The sequence below is a fragment of the Colius striatus genome, chromosome 3 (genome assembly GCF_028858725.1).
Source record: "Colius striatus isolate bColStr4 chromosome 3, bColStr4.1.hap1, whole genome shotgun sequence".
NCBI classification, from domain to species: Eukaryota; Metazoa; Chordata; class Aves; order Coliiformes; family Coliidae; genus Colius; species Colius striatus.
This window is the reverse complement of record NC_084761.1, coordinates 75,457,679-75,481,128: the sequence shown is the minus strand read 5'-3', so window position 1 is coordinate 75,481,128 and position 23,450 is coordinate 75,457,679. Positions and strand designations below refer to the sequence as shown.

Genomic DNA, 23,450 nt, shown 5'->3' with positions numbered 1-23,450 from the left:
TGATTAAAAATGCAAATGAAAGTACAAGATGTCTAGGGAATAATAATGTGCTAAAGTCTTAAGAAAAGCAAAACCCCATTCATTACTTGTGATTTTCTGATGATTACTAAAATGCTGTTCTAATGTGCCTCTTGCAAGTACAAATAACATCAGTCCCTGCAGAGATCTCTAGCTGAAACTGAACTCAGAGGAATTTCTAGAATTTATGTTAAGACATTAGAGAGCCATCAGTTTGACCTGCAGTCCAGCAGCAACGAGACACTTCAGTTTTCCTGGTTTAAGTGCATATTTTAAAATGGCACAATAGTGAGTAAGGATCTGCTGGAATCAAGCATTCAGATTCCCAAAGAGGGTCTGGGATTTAGGAAGCAGGGGAAACAGTTACTTCTGCAGAGCTCTGTGTGGTATTTCTGCTTCTGCAACACACTGTACATTCCTGCTGGTAACATTTTCATACATTGTCAGGTCCTTAGAAAGTTTCTGTAATTGCAGGAAGTGAACTTCATTGTTCTTAAGAGATTACTCCTCAGAGTACATAACTCCTTCCCCACCCTCCCCATCACAACAGTTTATAGATTTACCATGGTGTAAGATGAGGTGTTCAGGTGCCACTTAGTGGCTGTCCACAGCAAATGTAAGATACTGTGAAAGCTCTGGCAGTTTTCATCTCTCCTGCTGTTGCTTCCCACCTCCGGGAGAATTCCTCACCTTATCTTAGAGATACTGAAGGCTTAATCCAAGACTGGTTGAAATAAATTTAAAAACCCTGCTGGGCTTTTGATAAGAATTTCAGTACTGCCATTCTCTGCCATTCTACTGTTACACTTTTGTTTTCCAGATTGTCCTTTTGAAATTCTGTTTGGATTCTCCTTGGGGCGGTGAGCGCGGTGTGTGTGTGTGCAATAAATATTCCTGTAAAGGTATTGTAATCAGTAGCTATTTTTCTATGCAGTGAGCTAGCACAAGAACCAACAGTAAGTAAAGAGGCTGTCTATAACCGAAATACTAGTGTGTCTGGAGTTTATTCTTAGGCATTAAAAATCACAAAACAAGATGTGCTTAACTGGGGTTAGATTTTGGCATCAGCTGGGATGTCTCTGTTCCCCCTCAGAATATCTGATAGATGTGAAAACATTAGCTCTCAGTCATGTTCTGAGCTGTAATATGCTTGTATCTGGATAAGGGACAAAGTTTTTCTTCTAGAAACTTGCAGGACTTCAGAATATTCTTTACATTAATGTTACTAGTTCCATAATGAACTAGATAGATACAGGGGACAATAAACTTGTGCATTGCTTTTGTGCAGATTTCCTTTTTTGCTGGGAAGAAGTTTTCAGCGGGCTTTCAGCAGAAGGCATGCTTCAAGTTTTTCCTTAAAGTCTTCTTTATTCCCCTTCTTTTTCAGTTTTTGTGTTTTAATAGACTATGCATATGCAAGCTAGGATGGGAAAAAATTAGATAAGTTCTCAGGAACCTCAAATAAGCAAGGCATAGGTTTCTGATTATTAGATATATTCCTTGTTAAAGTCACAGAACACAAGCTGTCGAGGTCTTGGGATAAGTCCCTCGACACAAGTTGAGACTCTGCACTTCCAACAAGCCGTATAAAAGCTACCTATGTGACAATTTTTCCTTACCTGGGTAACCCTCAGTCACCTGACTTTTACACACATATGTATGCACAGGCATGTCAGTCGGTTTGGAAAGTCTTCATGCCAACTTGAGATGTCAGCTGAATTAGACTTCCAGGTGGTAGGCTTAACTACAGTTCAGTCCCAACTGGGTTGAGAGTGAAAGTACACATATGGTGATGACAGTATGGATCTACAATGAGAGAATGTAATACTTGATTATTTATTTTTTATCTCTTTCCATTTGGCTGCATATTACAGCTGTTTGCATGTTAGAAACAAACTGGGAAAACTAATTAAAGCTGGCCTACATTCTACTCATAAACTATGATTGAAATTGACAGGAGACTTGAGCATTTATTACATCCCGGGGTAAAAGACTTACTCATTTGGGTCTTAGAGTCTGTGAGCACATTCAAATACGTGAGCTCAGACTCACGAGTTGCAGTGCTATCTAAACTTGCCAGATAAACTTCAGTGAAGAGTTCAGCTGCCCAGCCCATCTGTTCAGCTGTGTGTTGCTTTCTCCTGGAATGCCAGACTTCTCAGTTGGTACTCGAAATGCCCAGAAGGGAGGAAACAGCAGAATTGATCCAGGATTGTTTTATTGTAACATCTATTTCAGTAGTGCACCACACATCAAATAATAATTTGGGCTTTATTGCTGAAAATATGTACACATTTCCTAAATTTTACCTATTACAGGAGTCTTAACATGAAATGATACAGCTAGCTATTAGCATTCTCAGTGCAAAGACATGGTTAAAGAAACCTGTAGTGAGGGAAGGCGTTCATTCAGTGTGGATCTGTGGCTGTAGGACAGCTGACTCAGCACATGAAGGCTTCCATTGTTCTGGCAGAGAAGCGGAAGTGCAGTCAGCACATGTGGCCAAAATGTGCAGTGGTCTTTTACAGTAACATATCCTGCGCCCTTTGAAGTGATGCAGCTTTATCAAAACCACAAGAAAGCTATAACGACAGATCCTGTTGCTATGTTTTAAAAATCTCTGTATTGTGTGTTATATTTCACAAGTGTTTTCCAGCGTGTGTTCAGGAGTCAAAACACAATTGGCTTAAAATAGCTAAATGTGGAATGTTGTTCGTAATGAAACCAAGAGCTGCAAACTTATGAATGAAAAGCTAACTGAATTGTGGTGAAAGTGTTTGGTTTGGATTGTTTTGTTTCCTTTTTTTTAATTGTAAATAGTTTTATTCTGTTGGTTTTGAAAAATGGTTTATTGCCATTTTGTAGCTTTGCTGTAATTGAAAGAGAGCGTGGCTTAGCCAAAAAGATATAAAATCACAAGTGCAAGAGAGTCCACATCACTGCCAAAGTTACACTTGATGGGTTAAAAAGCCCTGAGAAGAACAGAGCAGGAAGGGGAGAGATAAGAAACAGTAAGTTAAAAATGTGTGCAAGGGAACATTGCTGATAAAATTTTTCCATTTTCAAGACTGCTGAGAAGGAATATAATCAACAGCAAAACATGAGAAAATAGAAATCACAGATAATTTCATTAAAAGGCAGATTTATGTACAGTATATCAAATTACCATACATGTACAATTATTCAGTACAATTAGTCAGTAGGTTCCAGTGGTGTTCTCAATTCCATATTACACAGGAAATACCTAGGGAAGGACTGTGCTGCAGCTTGTAATCAAATATAAGTCTGGTGATGAGAAGCTATGTGGAGCGAGGGCTGAGCGAGTTGCTGGGTGCACTTCTTATTCAGCTGTGAGGGGCTGCTGCAGTTCTCCTCCAAAGGTTTTGTCCAAGAGCACCGGAGCAGGGAGGCTTATGATATGAGGGCAACATTACAGAAACTAAAATTTTTTCAGCTTGACTCTGGAAAAGAACAGGACAATATGGTATTTATTTCCTCTTTTTGTTATCTATGTTTAAGATGCTTAAAGATATAGTAGCAACTTGGTCTGTGATTTTAGTAGGGGCAGAATTGGATCCTTCTCAAATGAATAGCTTTTACAACCAAATGTTCATCATATGTAAATTGAAATAAACTCTGTTGACTGTAGGAAAGTTCTGGACCCTACACCTGCTGAGCTAAACCTGAACTGATTTTTTTTATTGTTAAGCTTTTTCCAGCAAAACCAAGAACATTGTGGGTTGGTAGTGGAATGGTTAGCACTTGGAGTTTTATTCTGTCGGGTTTTTTTCAATTTACTGAAGTGTATGTTGCTCTAAGACTATCTGAACTAAGTAAAAGTCCAGTAGAATCTGTATACTCTCTATGGGGGTTGCAGCTGAACTAATTTTTGAGAAAATAAATCTAATAGCATTGACAAATTATGAAGTAAACTGAGAAGACTGTCTGGTTTGCATGGCTCTCCATACGGTGGAACTCAATATACGTTCCTAGTCTCCTACTGTTGGAACTGGAGTACACAAAATAATATGCTTAGGGCAGTGGGACTATTTTTGTTTTCATAGTGAATGATGTGAGCAAAGAGCTAGGCTGTAACTCTGTAAAATTATGTACAAAAATCAGTTTTATTCATTACTGGAATGTTCTGATAAAGTGAATATGGACATCTTAACATGAAGTCCCATGTAATGGAAATAGGCATTCACAGTGTATGTATCTCATAGCACATGGGGAATCGGTAAGTTTTTTAATTATGGCTTGATTTTAAGCAGTCAAGTGAAACTTGTAATTTTTCATTCATAGTCTGGTTCTCCTCAATGCTTTCTAGACTTTTTTTTCTATGTAACTCATCCATTATTGGACACAGAAGAGTTTAGTATTTACGGGGTTTTTTTTTCCATTGTGAGGGAGTGCTTCTCCACAAAGGAAATGAGACATACTTTCAAATTAGGTATCTTTCTTCTCATCTGAGTAACTTGAGTTAATCAGAGAAGTTTCAAGATCACGGAACACTTAAAGTATAAACTCTGATTAATTGCATTTCAGAAAATACTTCTTAAAATTTGAGAGGTTTTTTTCCCCCTTAGACGCTTCAGTGCTCGCCACAAGGAAGCACTGGGAGGCTGGAGGAAAAGGGTGCAAAGTCCCCTCATGAGCATGTATCTAGTGCCAAGGTACAGTAATTCCTATTTAATTCTCACATCCCTCACATCCCATTGTCAGGGAGATTTTTAAAATAAGCACTCTTGCATCATTAATATCTTATGGTTTATCCAGTTGTGTCAGGTGTGTGTGCAGGTGTGTATCATCCCTGTGGCAGCTGCCACTCTTGCCCAGAGACATCTCAGCAGTCTGGAGAGCTCAGCTAGTTGTCTTTCAGCTTGGTGACACAGAGAAGGCAAAAAAATATTGCCCTGCAGGGAGAAGAACTGGAGGTTTCCCACTGCCACAGTCAAGACCTAGCTGATGATCTCAAGGGCTTGACCAGTGTCTTTGTCACTGCACACTGGGAGCATCACCATTTGTTTTGCAGTCATCTCCTTCTGCAGTTTGCAGCTTTGCTCTGCCCATGCTCTACTTTTCCTGCTCCAGTTTTGATAGCTGCCAGAAAACCCTGCCCCACAGAACAAAATAAATGTGTGGAACCTCTGACGTCTCCATGCAGAAGTTCCCCACCATGCACTGAGTTTCCTCCATTGCTCATTTGCCACACTATCCTTGTGAGGTTTTTTCATCCAAATATTCAGATCTAAATTATCTCTTCAGAAGTCTATCTGGATTTAACTGTGGATTTCTTTCTCATTTCTAGAGATCTGATGGACTGATCATTATTGGATCACTCAGCACCACACATTTGATCTCGGTCAAATGCAGACATCTGATCATGCCTGAGTGGAGTTAGTCAGAACCCATGGCAAAGCTCCTGACAACTTTAAGCTTTCTGCTTTTTTTCTTTTCTTTTTTTTTTCTGTCTGTGTGAAGCCAAAAAATACTTAATCCAGAATAAACCTTGCCAATCCAAAGTTTACTCATCAATGTTTTTGTGTTTGCATTGGCAAGATGATTTCAGTCCAGAGGAGCACTTTTTATCAGACATCCTTGATGTTTATGAATGGACACTAGGACCCTAAAGCTAGATTGTGTTTGTTTTAACATCTATTATGTATAGCCATAGTTACCTCTCTTTCTTTCTCTTTCCTCTCTGTACAGAGATTTTGTTAGTACCTTTGGCATGTGTCATGTTTGTTGGTCAGATGCTGTACATCTGAAAGTGTCCTTTTACCAGCTTCTCCTCCTGTAGCGCATTTCAGGTGTTGAAGATAAAACTACTTCTCTTTGGATTTAGATTCTCTATAACACTCATGTAAAAAGAGGTCCCTTATGGGATGATGGGTTACATATCTCATGAATAGTATTTCTTCCAGTCCTTTGTTTAAGGACTTTACCAAAACCTTTCTACTCTGAATTTCTGAATCAAATGCTAAGATAATTTATGCCTGAAAACTGAGGAGAATCCTCTTTGGAATTAAAAGGTTGACCACAGCCTCCGTTCTTCTTCCTGTTTCCTTATATCTCACACATCTTCTCCTTTAATATAGAGCTCTGTGGACGAGAAGTAATGGGAGTGTTTGTGTATGTGTACATTTATGAAGGACATCTGTAAAACTGATAGATCATCTTTAACAGTGTAAGCTTCAAGTTGTGCCTTTGACGTATTTTAATTGCTACTATTTTTAAAAACAGACACAAATATCTTGCTAATACTTTCCATGATAACGTGGAATAGTTCATAAGAATGAGGATTTTGTTTTGTTTTTTCAAAGATTATACACTTGATAAGATGGTGTCAAGTGCTACTTGCTGTTTATGCAATACAGATGTTATTCCCTGTCCCTGAATTTTTTCCATTTACTTAAAATGGATGTATAGTATTTTTGGAGAGACAGTTATTTGCACAAGCCAAACTTAAAATAGAAAAAATACAGCTACTCTGTTTTTAGAAAGTTGAACATCCTGAAAAATGAATGCAGTTATTGTTCCTACCACATTACTGAATCTATCTTTTTTGGAAGGTGAACCTTTTTTGGAAGTGACCTTTTAATTTACACTGAAAAATTTTGTGCATTACCAAATGTTTTTACATCAGAACATTTAGGTGTAGCTGCCAGCAGTTTCCCAAATGCCAGAGTGCCCACTCCGTCTTCCTTCAAGGCTGGCAGATATCATCTCCACTTAACAGATGAACTAAAGCAGAGAAAATTAATTGACTATCTCCTAATTGTGTCTTTACCACGAGACTACACTTTCTCCCAGTTCAACAGAAGCATGTAGAAGGTTTCAGAGTGCATTTCAAGTCATACATCTGTCTAACAATTGAATGCAACAGGTTTAGAAGCTGTGTAGTGTTGAAGTGACATACTGGGAATGTCTCTTTGAGCCAGTTGCAGTCAGGGTGATAAGCCAGATCTCGTGGATGACATCAGTATTTAATATGGACTTAGAGGAGATCTGTATATTGTTAGTTCAAAACTATGGAGGGATGCCAGTCAGGAAAGCCTGTTCCAAGGAGACAGGATCTCCTCAGAGAAAGGGGAAAAAATAATTACTTAGAAATAATGTAGTTCACACTTAGTGTTAGAGAAATTAAACTAATGCTGACACCAAAAGTGGAATATTCTGCTTTGCTCTTGCCTTCAGCTGCTCTATGAGATAAAAGCAGACCTAGTTCTGTACTGTACTTAGGTGGTAATACTTCTCATGTTCTTGTAAGGTGCCTAGTTTTAAGCCCTGAGAACAGATGCACTTTATTCATGTATGTGCTCTGTACATCACGAACAATAGAAGCAGGGAAAATTTCTTGGTTTATCATGCCCATAAACCTTTAGGGATCACCACCAGAAGGAGAGTCAGTCATATTTGGTAATTTATCAGCCTTACAGCTAAGAACACGTGTGCAATCAAACTGTCAGTGGCCACTATTACCACTGTCATAATAACTGAATGAGTCACTGTCAATACTTGTGAATCACCTCTAATTTAACATGTAAAACTATTAGAAAATGGATCTCTTTTTTAAAGAAAATATTAAATGTATTTGTCAAGGTTTTAATTCCCGAAACTGCAGTGTAGGTTTCAAGTTGATTAAAAATGAGCTCCAGGCAAACTCTGGGCTCTCCAACCATGAGAAAGTCACTGTAAGTTGCATGCTGGTTTATTAGCTCATATTGGTTACTAATTTGTGTCTCCCTGTCAAATGTTTCTCAGGGAAAGGATTTCAAGTTCCTGTATCAATTTTAATCCCCTTGAGCAAGCCAATGAAACTGTTCGAGATTTAATTTTACTGAAGGGTAAATTAATATTTTGCTAGAGAGTGCTAACATCCAGTGGCAGCAGATTTCTCCAGTCCCACCACCACCAGCTCAGCTGGGCTGCAGTGCTGCTGGGTTGTACCAGGTCTATCTGTGGGCTTCTATGTACAATCTTGTGCATCCTCCACAGTCAGATACCTCCATTCTTGAGCTACCAGTGATGTGTTAAGCCATGTCAGACATCACGCTTCACTGTCGCAGTCCTTTGTTTTCATGCCACCTTTTCAGGGTAGGTGTTACTGTTCTGCATCAGCATTTTTTTTTGTTGTTTTGGGATTCTCCGTTCCTTACATGTAAGTGGATGGAAGGGTCATGCTTAGGTATTGTGGATGCTGCAGGTACAACCAGAGAAGAATTGCTTTTGTGTTGTGCCCTCAGCCCCCTGTGGCCTATTTTACACACACAGGTAGCACTGCTGTGCTGACAGGTGCAGCATTAGGACGTGATACAGCTCATCCACCAGCTCCCTCATTTGCTTTGTATGACCCAAACCCAAGGCTGCAGGATCATGCTGTCTGGAGCAGGGGCCAAAACTGTCTCTTTTTTGCCTCTCTCCCCAGCCTTTCTGCATGGGTGTCAGTCTTTTGCTCATGTCGTTTAATAACTTGGACAAGCAGGTCAGTGTCAGCTGTAAACTTTGAGATTATTCCCTTGGCCCTGAGCATGCAAGTGCAAGCACATGCAGGACACTCACCTAGTGAGGTGACTGTCAGCAAGTGTTGCTGGGCAAAGCAAAAAGCTGCATTTGGCACTTCAGTGTCTAACTTTGAGCAGTTAAATTTTATTGGGAAGAAGTGCACAACAGACCCCTATGTTTTCCTGTTACCATTTGCAAATCTCATTATTTTCTTTGTTTCTGTGGGGTGATGGAAAATAAAGGGCTTTTTGTTTTGGGCCCAGTCGATCATTACCTGTGAACTCCAAGACACCTCCCCCCCCCACACACACACACTTAGTTCTGCACCCTTCCTCCAAACTAAGGCAAATGAGTTGTTTTCAGGCAGCCCGACAGCTAGAGTAGGGATATGTGTCACAGGCCGTGTAGCCAGAGCAACAAGAATGAACACCTTTTCTGGCTGGATGGCAGCTAACAGCCCTTGACCAGACGGAAGCATGCATGCTGTTGACTTCTGCCCTCCTTCTGGTTTTTTCCTCTTCTTTAACAGCTTATTTATGGAAGTAGTGCAACTACTAGTGTGTGATGTCAAATGCCATTAGCCAATATGAATGGCAAGCCTGACTGGAAGCATTACATTTCACAGTGGTTTCAAATAGACGATTTTTTGCTCGATCCCGTGTGACTTCGATGCCAGCGTATTCCCATAAGTTACAGAGATCGACGGGGATCTGGTTTGGGGTTTTTTTTGACAGTCGCGAGTTCTGCCTTTAGCGCAGAATGACGTGAAAGGGCACGGCCGTGAGGTGTGGTGCCAGAGGGCCAGCTCCCGGCCTTCCCGCCTTCCCACCCGCCCCGGCCCGGGCGCCCCGGCGGAGGCGGAGCGCGGCGGAGGCGGGACGCGGCCCCGGCACTCCTCTCCTCTTTCCCGCCCCAAAGAAGCAATCGGCGCCGCGGCGGGCAGTCTTCGGCGCGGCGAGCTCACGGCCCCGCTAGCCGGTGCCCGGCCCCCGGAGGCGACGACAGGGAAACTTTACGAGGCCGGGCGGGACTCCCCTCCCGGCGCATGAGGCGGCGGGAGCGGCAGTCGGGAGGCACAGCGCAGAGGCGGAGACGGAGACGGAGAGGAGCGGCCGGAGCCGGGGACCGCCGGCGGCCGCCGCGCCGGAGCTCGTAGGATGTCACCATTGTTCAGCTGGGTGGCTAAGGTACGCGGCGCCGCGCCAGGCAAATAAAGTCTATCCGAAGAGTTTGCGGGCGTTAGCTTTGCATTTCAAGACCGGTCAGCCGTCTCTGCGAAGGGAGCGGACCTGCGCGGTATTGTTCAGCTGGGGAAAAGGAGAAGCATTCGAAGGGAACAGTACAACAAAATTGATGTAATTCAGGGCTTGGGTTGAGGGGTTAAAAACAAAGCTGCGGTTCTGGCCGTCTGTTCTACCTTGCTGTGGATCTGTAGGAGGAGAGAGCTGTAATTAAAACTGCACAGAAGGTGTGGTCATGCTGCCTGCTCAAGTCTAACACTGTGTGCTCTGGAGAATGTGTAACAGCACTCCCACTGCTTGTTCTGGACTTTTTTCCTGGTTTTTCTTATACTCTGAAGTAGCTTATGATAGGGAGCTTGTATTTTTAAGTATGGCAATGCATGTCATGTGCTGGGTTCTATGTATGTGTAGAGCTTCAGTGGGATCTTGCACTGTAACTATGAAACTGCATTTGGAGGCAAAACAGCAGCACTGGTCAAAGAAATCTGGAGTGTAGTTCTGAGCTGATGTTTCAAAAACCAATTACTTTTTTTCCAAACTGTCATTCTGAATTTAAAATGGCCTGTATATGATATTCTGTCATGGGGTACAAGAGAAAACACAGGATAGGACAAGTGGATGAAGCAGATGTGTATGACAGACAAGAATTGGAGGAATGGCCTGGAAAACAAACAAAAAAAGAGGACTGTGTCTTGAAGTTAAACTAACAGACAGCCTAGCCTACTAAGCACAGGGCAAAAAACCTGTTTCTCACTTTTGTTTTGCCCAGCATAAATGGCCAGTTGTTTAACCACTGTTATTCATCCCTCTTCCTGAATATGTAACAAGTGAAAAAACTACCCTGGGAAGATGGTAAGAGGGAAATGTGTGATGTATGACTGTTAACCTTCATTCAGATTCTCAATTAGAAGTATTTGCTCTATTCTATCGTACAAAGAGTCTGCTTAGTTTAAGCCCTGCCATGAAAAATACAGATTTATCCTTTCCTCTTCCCACTTGGCTTTTTTCCTTTGTTTAAATAGCTCTCAGGTGAGTCTGGTGTTAAAGTAGTTCCCTCTCCTGTCATCACTGTGTCTGTGTCTCGAGGGTGATGTAAGGCTTGATTTGCTGTGTTATCTGAGGGAATGATAGCAGCTAATTTCCATACCAGGTCTTAAATATATGCCAGTCTTCTGTACAGGTGGTTGCTGTCAAAAAATGAGCAAAGCTGTTGAGTGAATACTTCAGGATGCCACTGAGGGGTGGTCTGTTTCCCCCCCCCTTCTTATTCACTTGTCAGCTGGACAAAGCAGCTAGTCAGAGAGAAGTTAGTCTTGGAGGAGATACAAGGCAAAACTTGTAGTGTGCAGACTTGGCCACATTTCTAGAGAGAGTAACAGAAGCAGTTGCAGAAGCTCACTAACTGCTTTCAGGAGTGCTTTCTGGGCTTTCAGAACTAGTTATTGCAGTGCTGGTTCCTTGCAAGTGTTTAGTTTTATTCCTTTAATGTCCATTAATTTGGGAGAGAAAGTAAAGCGGGGTATTTAGAAATATATAATGAGACTTACTAATCGAGAAGGCTTTCCTGCCTGCCAAAATCTGATCAGTAAAAATGTAGGAATTACTGCTGCAGGCTTTCAACACAAATGCAGTTTTTGTAAGATGGTGGCCTGTTCTAGAACAGGGAAGGACTGTTGAGTGTCTGGGGAGGAAACTGCCCTCTCAAAACAAAGCTGTCCTCCTTCACCTATTACTAAAAATTATTAAAACCCCCCATCCAGTAACATGAGTGTTTAATGTTACCATTTAAGTTCCTAAAGTTCCTAGGCTTGCAGATACTTTAATTTACTCCCACGTGCTATAAAATTGATCCCTAGTGTTTGTATAAACATTACTTTTTAACATGTCTTCATTTCAGGTTTTTATGTATTGTTTAACTCAGCATGTCTCCTATCTACATGCAGGGTCCTTGGGGATGAGTTTTGCAGTGCTGCAAGGCTGGATTGTGGGGTGTGTTCTGGGCAGGAGGATAAAGCCCTGCTTGCATCTTGTGTGGGTTGGTGTTGCCCACGTTGGGTATACGGATGCTGGCTAAACCACTTGAATGATGGCTTGGTGAATAACAAGTTCTTAAGTACTGACTTGTTTTAGTCTCCTAAAATTATTTAAATGAAAAAGAATGGTTATACCTGTTTGTCCTAGACAATGGGGTTTTTTTAGACTTGAAGGCAACCTTTGACTAAGCACATTAAACATAATTTGTTGAACTTTGCACTATTGTGGGAAGACAACACAGTCACTTTTGTAGATACACGGAGCTCTTTTAATGTATATTCAGTTTAGTTCACTGAACTAACTGTTGTCAAAAGTGAAGAAATAATTTTAGAGTTGAAAAATGTCAAAGCTCTCAGTCTGCAAATTAAAAAAATAGATAGAAATGCAGATGTTTCCTGGATTATAGTGTACTTGAACACCATGAATTTATGAGTAGAGGATAATAATACGGTAGTAGTTGTGAAGAATAATTTTATTTCTGTTTCCATCATTTAACACAGCCTTAGTTTAAGTAAGAAAAAGAAGTTGTGTTGGTTGTCTACAACAATATTTTTATAATCCCAATTTTTATTCAGAAGCATCTTGACAGAAACCAGAATTAAAACTTTATTGATGAAGAAATGGAAAGAAAGAAACAGTTTAGTGTTACAAAATGCATAGAAAATTTAAGTAAATGCACCCCCAGATTCTCAGCTAGTCCAATTTATACACAGTGTGTCTTTCTAGTTACAAAAGTGGAATATAAAACATGAAAGTTGTGTTTAGCTTCAGCTTATTTTGTCTAAATGATTATGAACCAACAAGGAACCAATAAAAAAGCTAAAACGCAAAGTTATTTTCTATTACTTGAATCAAGGCTTCTCCTATAATGAACTTGCTGGTAGGGATTGATTAGCCCTGGTCAGCTGCCTCCAACCTGCAGGACAACAGATGAGGAGGGGATGTTCCCAGTTCCCTCCTGAGGGAAGCTGAGAGCAGTAGGGTTTCTTGCTGCAGCTCACGGAACCTCCTTGTTGGGCCACCATCACTGGCAGAAGAGGGTGGGTTTACAGTGCAGCTTGGCTTGGCTGATCTTGGACCTTGAACTGAGAAACTGGTCCTTGGATTTCGTCTCCTTTGAAGATCAGATTTTATGGTATATTCATAATGGATGCTCTGAAATTCCCGACAGCAAAACAAGAACAAGGTAGTTAGTTCTGTTTTTTCCCAAGGACTGTAGAGTCAGAATTGCCTTTAGTCTTTCTTCAGTTTGGGGAGCTCTCAAGGCATCAAAGAAAAGTTTTTATGCTATTTGGTACAGCACGGCTTGGTTACTTGGTTTGTCCCTTGAGACATTGCTGAAGTAGTAATTACTAATGGAAACGACACCTATTTTTCTTGGAATCCTAATAATAATAACACGCTAGAATTTATCTTTCTGATGATTTGCTGTTATTTCTGCTATTTTCTAAATAAGAGATTGTCTAGTAGACCTCTGTAAGAGAATTTATGGAAGTAACAGTCTACTTAGTATAGGTCGGAAGCTACAAATGAAATTGATTTGCCTTCTGGAAGAGAGAAGGAATGAGAGGCTGAAAATCACAAAGCCTGAGAAAGACATCCTGCTTTTAAAGTGTTCTGAAAGGGCAGTCTTGGCTTTTATTCCTGGTCTGTTATCACAGTCACTTATGACGATGTTTTATTCCAGCTGTACTGGCATGCCTCTTTCCTTTATTTCTCGCAGCTTCCAGCCAAGTTGAGTACCTTTAGGTGTCTTCAGTCCCTCATAGAGTGGCTGGAATTTTAGACAACTTAATCTGGATTTGGGGTCTTAAGGCACTCTCATAACCAGGCATTTTAACACTAACCCAATAAACCTTGAAGCATATTAATCCTGTCTTACTTCTAAGATGGTTAGTCATTTGGAGAGGTGAATAAATGGTTGTGGTATCCTATGGTGTACAACCCTTGTTTGTGCTAGTGCATTTACCCCCAGTAACCCTTTTTATAAGTGAATTTGAGTACTTGGATACTATATCAACAATCAGAGTTTAATAGAGAACTAATGTCAGTGGATCATTAGGGAGAGGAGGCTTTTAAACGGCACAGCTTCACTTGTGGAAGAATCCCCTTGGAGCAGTTAACGCTGCAGGCAGGGCTGGAGGGACAGACCCTCGCTTGTCTCTCGGGCCGGATGCCGGCAATGCAGCAGAGAGAAAGTTCAGATTTCTGCCAGAGCTGGGGTTTGGTGCCCAAGTTCACACAATGCCTCTGTCAGAGAACACTAGGTTGCTGCTCAGTGTGTTTCTCCAGCGCAGTGTTTGTTAGGTGGCAAGTGTTGTTACCAATTGATAGCTTTCAGATAAGTTAGCAGATTATGACAAAATGCCAGCAGTTCAAATGCTCTGGTTTCTGTATGCCAGTCACTCCCCACCTTCCCCCACAGGGGTCTGGGCAGTGGCTGAGGAATATGCGCTCAGCATTTGAAATTAAGTCTGTCCTGTGGTGAAACCCCTCTGTTAACTCAGCAGTTACATTCCCTTTGGAGTTGTTCACTTTTATTCTTCGTCCTTGCACTTCTTTTTATGTGTACCAGGCCTGACTTGTACCTGCTCTGCCTAGATGCTCCTGATTCAATGGGCAAGGGCCAGAATACAGTCTGGCTCACACAGCTTTTATGTGGCTGGGCAGATGTAGTAGCGCAGTGTCCTCTGCATTTGTAATAGATGTTATGTATGCTTAGTAAGGAGTAGGGCTTTACATAGTGGTACTCCTGGCCATGTAGATTGCAACTTACCACGATTTTTTTCTTGAATCATTTATGCCGTTCTAATTAATTTCTTATGAGTATCTACTTTCAGATTCATGTTGACCTTCAGATTTAACAACGAGCCAAGCCTGATGAGGTAGCTGTGCTCGCTGTTTTGTACAGGTCCTGCCCTCTGCAATTCAAAACTGAACTTACAGGCTCCAGTCAAGAACTCTTTGCTTTCCTTTGCTGAAAAGCTCTCTGGAAGTGTATGCTGTCTGCATGTGGTTAATATGTTTTGGGCCAAACCAATAGCAAAAATATTACTAAATCCTTCATGATCAGGGAAAACTCCAGGTCCTGTCAGAGACAGATGGTACAATGAGGGGTTTGTTTAGCTTTGTCATACATACATATATATGTATGTGTGTGTGGCAATGCAATTTAATTTTATTTGCCTTACATTTGATTATCTAAATTAATATTTCACACCATAGCCTGCTATTTTTGAATGCTACTATAATGAAGCAGTCTTTTATATGCACTAGAGGTGTTTCTGAGAACACAAAAGCAGCAGTCTGGGTAGAAATATTTTTAGAGAAAGATAGTTCTCTTTCATCAGAGATCACCTTTACAGAGCTGCAAGACAATTTCAGTTTGCAGTTTACCATCGTCCTGAATGTAGAAGGTGAAGCACTTCTGAGAAAGCTCAGCTTTAAGGAGATGTTGGATCATTTTATTGTGACAACTAATAGACACTTAAGATTTTAAAATAAAAGGGCTTAAAAAACTTTTAAAGTTGAAGAAGCTGAGTTTTTTTATGGTGTACAGAAGTTGACAAGTGACTTAGCAAGTAAATCTTCTATAGAAATAGTGTTAATTGAATTACAGCTTGGCTATAAATTTTCATGTTTTTAATTAGAAGCCTTTACAGCCTAGCTGTTCAAGCTGAAATACTCATGAATAGCAATGAGTGGGGGGGAAAATCTCTCAGCCTTGATTTTGTTAGTATTTTACATATCTGTAAAGATATACAAAATCTTGAGAGCAGCAGCTGAGGCAGGGAATAACATTAACTGCTCTGTGTTGGTTTTATCACTGAGTTATCTTACTGAGTTGCATCTGACTTGGTTTTGGTCATTTTTAAACCAAGTTACAGTAACACCCTGAGATGCATAAATTAATGAATACAAAAAAATTAATAGGACATATTTTAAGTAAAATATTTCTGAAAAAAATTGTTTGCTTACTGAAAAGCAAGAGGAATGTTCTGGCACCTTCACCCTGTTGAGGTAAACAGCCAGGTTTCTGCTACCTCTCTTCTCTCGTGTCTGCAAGTTGCTGAAAGGCCAGGCCAGTCAGATTGGCTGACTAGGTGTGTGAAAGCTGCAGTTATTTGCCTCCATGACATTGCATCTGTGTTAGTAAGTAGCACACAGCAACACATTGCACAAGGGAAACAGCTAGTGCTGAGGACAGTTTGTATACCTGTTTCAGGGGAGGGGGTTTTACTTTGGACGAGGCACGTGTTTACAGTGAAATACATCACAAAGTAAATAGTTCCATTTAAATGGATCTCATCAGTTCAGGCATTTTAAAACTGCTTCACAATGCAGTCAGTCCATTGTGCAAGAGGTTGGCTGGGATAATCCACTTTCACAGGATCTTACAGAATCTCATGGGCTGGAAGGGGCTTCTAAAGACCTCAAACATGTATCTGCTCCAAATTAAAACAATAGAGTATTTGCACCTGCACAATACCTGAGAATCCAGTTAGTAAAGCTGGACAAACAGCATATGCATGGTTTTCCATTAACTGACTCTGATGCAAGGAATGAGGGCCCATCAGATAATTTTTGTTTCATTGTGATAACCTTTTGGCTACTGCCAATCTGAAGAGGTGGTTCAGAGTTTCCGTGAGCTAGACTTCTGTCACTTAAGTGAAGCACTGTGAAGAGAGTAAAAAACAAGTATTGCCTGCCACTCACTGAGCAGTGTGGATGTAAGCTTGCATATTGATGGTCACGTTTGAAAAACAAAAATTCATCTTGGCTGAAGTATCTGTAAGCTTTTTCCCAACTCAGAAGTTACTGGCTTTGGACATGTGAATGCTTCTTATTGTGCCTTTGCATCATCATCACTGTAATCAAAAACATATGGTTTTTCCAGGGGAAACCTTTGATATGCAGTAACCAAACAGGATTTTCAGGTACAGATATCCTGTGAAATTGCAGGTTTGGGGAGAAAGGAGAGCATAGTTATGAAGGCATGCTCACAGCTACTGAAAATGGCAGAGCTGAAGTAAACTAAACAGCCCCTTCTTCAGCCAAACATTTTGAGAGTTTTGTGTGTTTATTTCAAGATGCTCTGTAAACAAATGTCTTCTGTTAGATCTTAACAGTTGCCTCTACATTATTGGACCGGTTTGCTGCTATAGTACCAATGAGATGAGTTTACTGAAGCGTTATCATGGGAATTTGGATAATTAACACTAAATAGTTCATGCTGGTTTTGTTTCTTTGGACCTTTTTGTAGCTTCCAATCCCCTGAAAATGCAAGCCATGGAAAAGGAGATTTGTAGAAGTGCTTTGGAGTTTTAGACGATTATGTACAAGAGGCCCGTCTTTAAAACTCTTGTTGTAGTTACCTAGAACCTGAACAAAAAATACATGCTGGAATTTCAGATATTGGATAAATCCTGCTGTATTATAACCTGTAGGATTTAGTATTCTATGAAAGTGATTGCCAGTCAATCATCAGAGGCTGACTTATGTAAACTTAAGAAAAATGTTCTTTTATATGCAAACACAGTTCACGGAGCTGATGTTATGTTTTGTTTATGAAATGCAGAATCATATACAAATTTATTTTAATTTGGTGTAATTTAGGTAGCTGCTTTTTTTTGATAATATTTTCATGTATGTTTTAAAAAAATAAACATGAAAAGGACCAGTCCACTTCTAGGTGTGGCTGAAGTTGGCATTGAAAGGAATCTTATTGAAATCTTTTCTTTTTTTTTTTTTTTTTTTTTCTTTCTCACTGCTTGCTCTCAGCTAGTCTGTTAGTGCAGAGCATCATCTTTGTATCCCTGTCCAGCTTCTCATGGAGATCCTGTAAGTCTGTGACATCTGTGATTTAGAAATGTTGGATACTTACCACTCCCTTTTGGGTTTCCTTGGTGAGTAAGGGTTTAAATATAGAATGCTTAGGAAAAATTGTGCAGGTCAGAATTCAGTCACTCTGAAAGAGGAGTGGCAGCATGCACTGTCTAGCTTAGATGCGATTTGGTGTTCAGTAGTTTTCAGACTGGTTTACCATTTTCAAGAGAAACCCTCGTGGGGGAGAGTAGAAGAACAAAAAGGCATAATGGAAAATTTACTGTTGGAAAATACTGGGTAGGCTTAAAATAGCAATCTCATAATACTTAAAAGAGAACAGATTTTGAATTTGTGTGCATGTATTGTTATAATTTGTGGCTGAATAAAACATCATGTGGATCAAATTTGATAATACAAATGATATAATACAAATAATGATAACAGTACAGAAATGCTCATGTTCATGCACCAACATGTGTTAGTGAAAGTCTTTGTATACACTCTTACTTGTTATCTTTTTGTAATTGATGATGGTTTCCTTTGTATTGTGCTGTCATGCAGACACTTTGTTTGGAAAGACACTGAGGTCTATTTGGTGACTTATGATTTTTTGTTTCCCATCAGTACAGCTATCTTGCTCTGACTATAATGAAGCTCTCCCTTCACTATTATTTTAGCAAATATCTTGAATATCTTCCATTTTCATTCTGGCACAGTGTCTTTTCCATGCTGTGAATTTTCATTTCTTTTTTTTTTTTCTTCTGCGTTTCTTTCTCACGTAGGAGTAAGAAATCAAATTAGTGAAATTCCCTGAATGCCTTTTCTTGTTCATCAATGGCATCGTTAGTATTTCCAAAGTCCTATCACTCCTCACGTAGGACTTGAATATTAGTTGCTGTTATTATGGCATTTATTTAAATGAATCAGCTGATGCAGGTAAATGAGCTGATAGCGGTTTAAGAGAATTGTTGATAATACTGTAATATGGCTAATGGGGAACAGAAAGATGAATTTCATCTGTTACTCTTAAGTAACTAGGGTTTTTCTAGATGGATGCTGCTTCTGACGTCAATGAGTACTGTCTGCATAGGCCAGGTAACAGTGCTGAACTCAGATGACGAAAATTAAGTTACTGGCACAGGCTGCAGATCTAGAGATCAGCCAGCATAGGTCAGTAGTGAATTTAGTACAGAACATAAAAAAGAGATTTTTTTTTTTTATCAGCAGGGATAATCATCATTGCGTTTTTATAATCTGGAGGCACTGATAAAACTTTCTGACTTCTTGTTCTGAGGTATTTCTGGGGTAGCAGCTTGGCTTGGCTCTGGGATGGCTTGCAGGAGTGGTCTCATAGCTCCAGTTGTCTTGATGTTCTTCCAATGAAAAAGGTTGTCTGTCCCCCTGCTCTCCCCTAGCAGTTCTAGGAAGAGGGACCATGGGGCTGTCACTTTAGGAAGACTTACTATATTGTAAGAGTAAGGGAGATGGTTTACTCTTGCAAATAGAGAAAACTTACTCATCACATGAATCAAAAGCATTCATAGAATCATCTGGCCTTGTGAAAACCTCAAAATAAATTTTGAGGGGAGCAGGATTTTGACATGCATTTGAATCAACTGTCTAAAACTTAAATTGTAACATATAATAAATGGAGTTTACCTCCCTGTCTTTGTGAAATGTTGCTAAGGAAGACAGAGACTTTCAGGCTTAATATCATTTGAAAATAAATTCTGTTTTGCTAGCCCCTATTTTGCCACTTGTACCAGTTTTGATAAATGACAGAAACCCGAGATCAAAAGAGACCAGGAGAGACCCTGTCATCTATTGAATAAATGGAATTTATTTGAGAAATAACTTTTTTCCCAAAAATGTTCTTAGTAACTTATTTCCAGTGTTAAATCCTGTAGTTGCCTTTCAGTATTAAAACAAAACAAAACAAACAAACCCCAAACTCATATCCCCTGCAAAACAGCCAACCCAGCCTTGTCCTGGAAGCTTTCAAACACCATTGCTGTGTCTTTCCATTTGTAAGGCTGTAAGAATAGGCTTCTTTCTATTTCCCACCCCATAGCCTCCAGTTCTGCCCTGGGCCAGTCTCAACCCTGTGAAAGGAGCTACTTGCAATTCCATTTCCCCCCCAAAAAAGATATAACCTCTGTTAATAATGAATGAGCAAAGACGTTTATATCTATTACAAGTGTTGCTTTCTGAAATACATCACAAAGTAAATAGTTCCATTTAAATGTGATCCAGGAGTCTTGCAGCTATGACCAGCAACTGCTGTTACATCTTCAAGTGCTGTTTTCGTTTGTGAAATTGTGTGAAAAGAAAACTTTTGGGGGAAAAAAAAGATGGAGAAGATAACATTGTAAAGATGTTACTGTTTGAAATGCCTGTTGACTTTATTTCACATTTGTTGCTTAAAATTTGTAGTACTGGGTGAAGGACCTCATGAAGCAGTACAGTGGCTTGTGTAGGAGGGGCAGAAGTGAATTGAGGAAGAAGCCATTAGAGAACACCATGTGATAAGCCCTCCAGATACAAGGCAGAGTCTACTAAAAGGCTGCCAAAAGTAAATTTTGTAGGAATCTCCCCTGTAGAACTTCAAGTACCATTGCAGTTGGAGGTGCACTAAAAGCCCAGGGAGGCCTTCTGTCACTTGCAGTTTTTGGATCGTGCATTTATTTTCATGGGAAAGAGTCCAAAAGTAAGCAGCAGTTTGCTTATAGCCAGTAACCAGATTCTGTTGTATTTTTGGACTTCAAGTAAGGTATGTATTGAGAGTAGGTGAAAGAAAAAGTATATCAGCAACCTGATGCATCTCAGGGAGGAAGCATCACCACAAAATAGAGCAGTCCAGTTTAACTAGAACACTGAGTACAATTATGTTCTATTTCTGAGCTTGTTTACAATAATCTATAAACAGATTCTGCCTTTTGTTTGTTTGTTTTCAGAAAGGAAAGAAAAAACCTTTTTGTGCCTCTTGAAATTGCATGGAGTGTTCTCCAACTCATATGAGTTCACAAAAAGTGTAACCTATTTTATCTGGTTCTTGAGCTGAGATTTTTCTGAAGTGTTAAAAGGAATGTGATACTGTGAAAGTGGCATACGGTACTGGTGGCATCCATCTGCATTACTTAGCAGTCTTCTGGAGGCAGAAGTTGACAAACGTGACAAGTATAGTCACCTTTATGGCTTTTTATGATAATGTGTAAGCTGTAAGAGTATATGGCAATGTGGGACTCCACTCTCAGTGCTTACTGTGTTAAGAGTCATGTCAAAGAACACTAGTATCACTTATCCACTATATTATGAGTTAAAAGAACTGTATTTAAACAGATGACTCTCTTCTGCCCTGCACAGAACATCTGCTGAATTCTAGTGCAGTCTTGTCATTTGGCTTCTTATATACATCCCTGCAAAATTTGAGCCTTAGCTCTTTCACCCTCACTTATCCCATTCTCTGTATAATGCCAGTTCAAATCTAGCTAAGCAAACCATACCCAGAAATAGACACGTGTGCGATGGCTTTTCCTTTCATAGTTCTATGGCAATATTATTTGTCCATTGAGCTTTCCCATATCAGGGCTGAAACAGCACCTCTGTCTTACCTTCGTGGGTCTGTCTGGTTTCATAGTCCATCCCGAGCAGCACGTCTGTGCTGGTGGTTTAGCCCTGCTGGCTGCTTGTCTGGCTACCCTTCACAGCTCTCTGGTTGTGCTCTGACTTGTTCTTCTTTCTCAAAAGACATCCCCGAGTTCCCTGGTTAGAGGAGATACTTAATGTGTTTTAAATGAAGAGAAATGAGCTAGACCAATGCGTGCAGACAGCGAAGCTGCAAGAGTGGCATAGTTCATAGTTGTGTTTTAAGCAGTGAGGATACAGCAGCAAGGTTTTGGGATGTATGCATTGAGATGTGAACTCATGAAGCAAAACTGAACTGTCTTCTGTCTGTGCACTCACTAATCCTAAGTACTTAGGGAGGTGTTGGGAAGGCTCTCCCTTTGTCTCTAGCTGTGATGCATTTGTTATGAACAAAAAAACCTGATGGGGAATTTTAGAAAATGGTTGTCACCCAGAGACATGTGGAACTTGCTGCCTCCCTTTCTGAATTAAATCTTAGTTTGAAAGTGACTTTGTGGGAGGAATACAAGTCAACAAACAGAAAAGGAGGAAAGCTAATAAGTACTCCATAGACCTGTTGAGTAGGAGTCGAGGGGTGAAAATTTGGAAAACAATAATTGAAATGAATGACTGAAACAAGTCAGTGAGAGGTGTAGGAGGCTGTAAGAGCAGTTGCTAAGTAAAACAACAGAACTCCATAAAGACACTTGAAGTAAGACCTGGATATAAAAAGTCTCTCACTGAAATGGAAATAAACTTGAAAAGTTTGCCACCATCTTCTACCTTGACTTTCTCCTAATGCTGAGGAATGAAGAAATTCTGTCACTTTTAAACCTTTTTACTTTTGCGTGAGACTCGAGATTGTGGTTCTGTGCTAGAGAGTTTTAGTTTGTTCTTTGGTTAAACTAGTGAGCAAGACTTTTCACAAAAGAAACCTCAGCATATTGTGTCTTGCCTTTCTTTTTCTGGCAGCTGTAGGTTTCCTGGAGGCTATAGGGTCGCTGTTATGAGGGTTACTTTGGTACTGAGCTGGATGTGACTCCCAGTGCTTCATATAAGTTTCTGAAGTCGTATCTAACTTAAAAGTTCGCCTTACTTTATGTGGGGGCTTTCACCTTCAGCAGTTATATCCTAAGTACTCAGTAATTCTGAAAGGACAAATTGTACAGTAGCTCAATTAAAAATAATGGAAAAAATACTATTCAAATCTAAATTAAATGCTTTAGATCCAAAAAAGCCAAACTTTAAATCCATTGTATGGAAAACCCTTCACCAGTGTGGATTTTAAGGCCTGGTAAGGACAGGAAGCATTGATCTGTTTTATTACTGCACAGCAGTTCTGCTAGGAACGTGCTGAAAAGGGATCGAGTGCTCTTTAGTATGTATCAAAGTACTGAAATCAATCATTTTATGCAGTCTTTTAAAAATGCAAATCGTCTTTTAGTGTATGTTTTGTATGTCTCAAACTATTTTCCTTTTCATCTATTACTGTTACAAAAAACTCCATGCTTATAAATGCCTTTTGAGTGGCAAAAATATTGCTGTCTATCCTGATACAACTAGGTGGCTTCTCCTAAGATACAGCTGTGGACCCTCTTTTTCCTGTCACGGCACTCTGGAGTAACATATAGAAGGAAAGTGTTAACAGCAAACAGTATGTTAGATTTTTTGACATCTTTGGTTGAGCCTACTGTTCTCAGAATAAAAGGCAAGTATAAACACTTAGAAGTAATTCAGATGTACTCTCATACCTGAGTAGACAGGTGAAACTCAGTCAAAACATCTGCTTCTAAGAGTTTTGTGATTGTTAAGGCTCTTTTCCAGCCGAGGTGGTGTGAAACCTTCTGTAGTTTGACTCAACTGTTTTACCAATCCAAACCCTACTGACCCTACTGTTTTTCAATCTCCAAGAATTTATGGAGTCTATTCTATAAAACCAGTTCTTGACACATAAGTCTGTCTCACATGAAACAAAACTACCTACTCCCTTGAAATAATTAAGCCTGTGCTTGAGGCCTCTGCTCACCTGAAGCCTTATGAGGGGATGGGTAGGTTTATACTGTAGATATAAACAATGTGTCACATCTAAAATGGTAAGTCTTCTCAGTTTTGGTTTGTGGGGTTTTTTCTTCCCCTCCCACCTATTTCTGGACAGCTGATGTGTTAACAGTTTCTTTTCTGTGGCATTCTCTGCTTTCTTAC

The 23,450-nt window shown here is 40.1% G+C and overlaps 1 protein-coding gene across 10 annotated transcripts in view; it reads left to right on the top strand.

Annotated features, from left to right (window-relative positions):
* Positions 1 to 23,450, top strand: part of TBC1D1 (TBC1 domain family member 1) — a 112,478-nt gene that overhangs the window by 22,412 nt on the left and 66,616 nt on the right. The window contains exon 1 of one of the 10 annotated variants that reach the window (XM_061992448.1): positions 9,444 to 9,710. The exons of the other annotated variants lie outside the window; for them this stretch is intronic. Coding sequence (XP_061848432.1) covers positions 9,681 to 9,710 — 30 coding nt within the window. The 5' untranslated portion in view covers positions 9,444 to 9,680. Of the gene's footprint in view, positions 1 to 9,443; positions 9,711 to 23,450 lie in introns of those variants that run through there. 10 annotated transcript variants of the gene reach the window in all.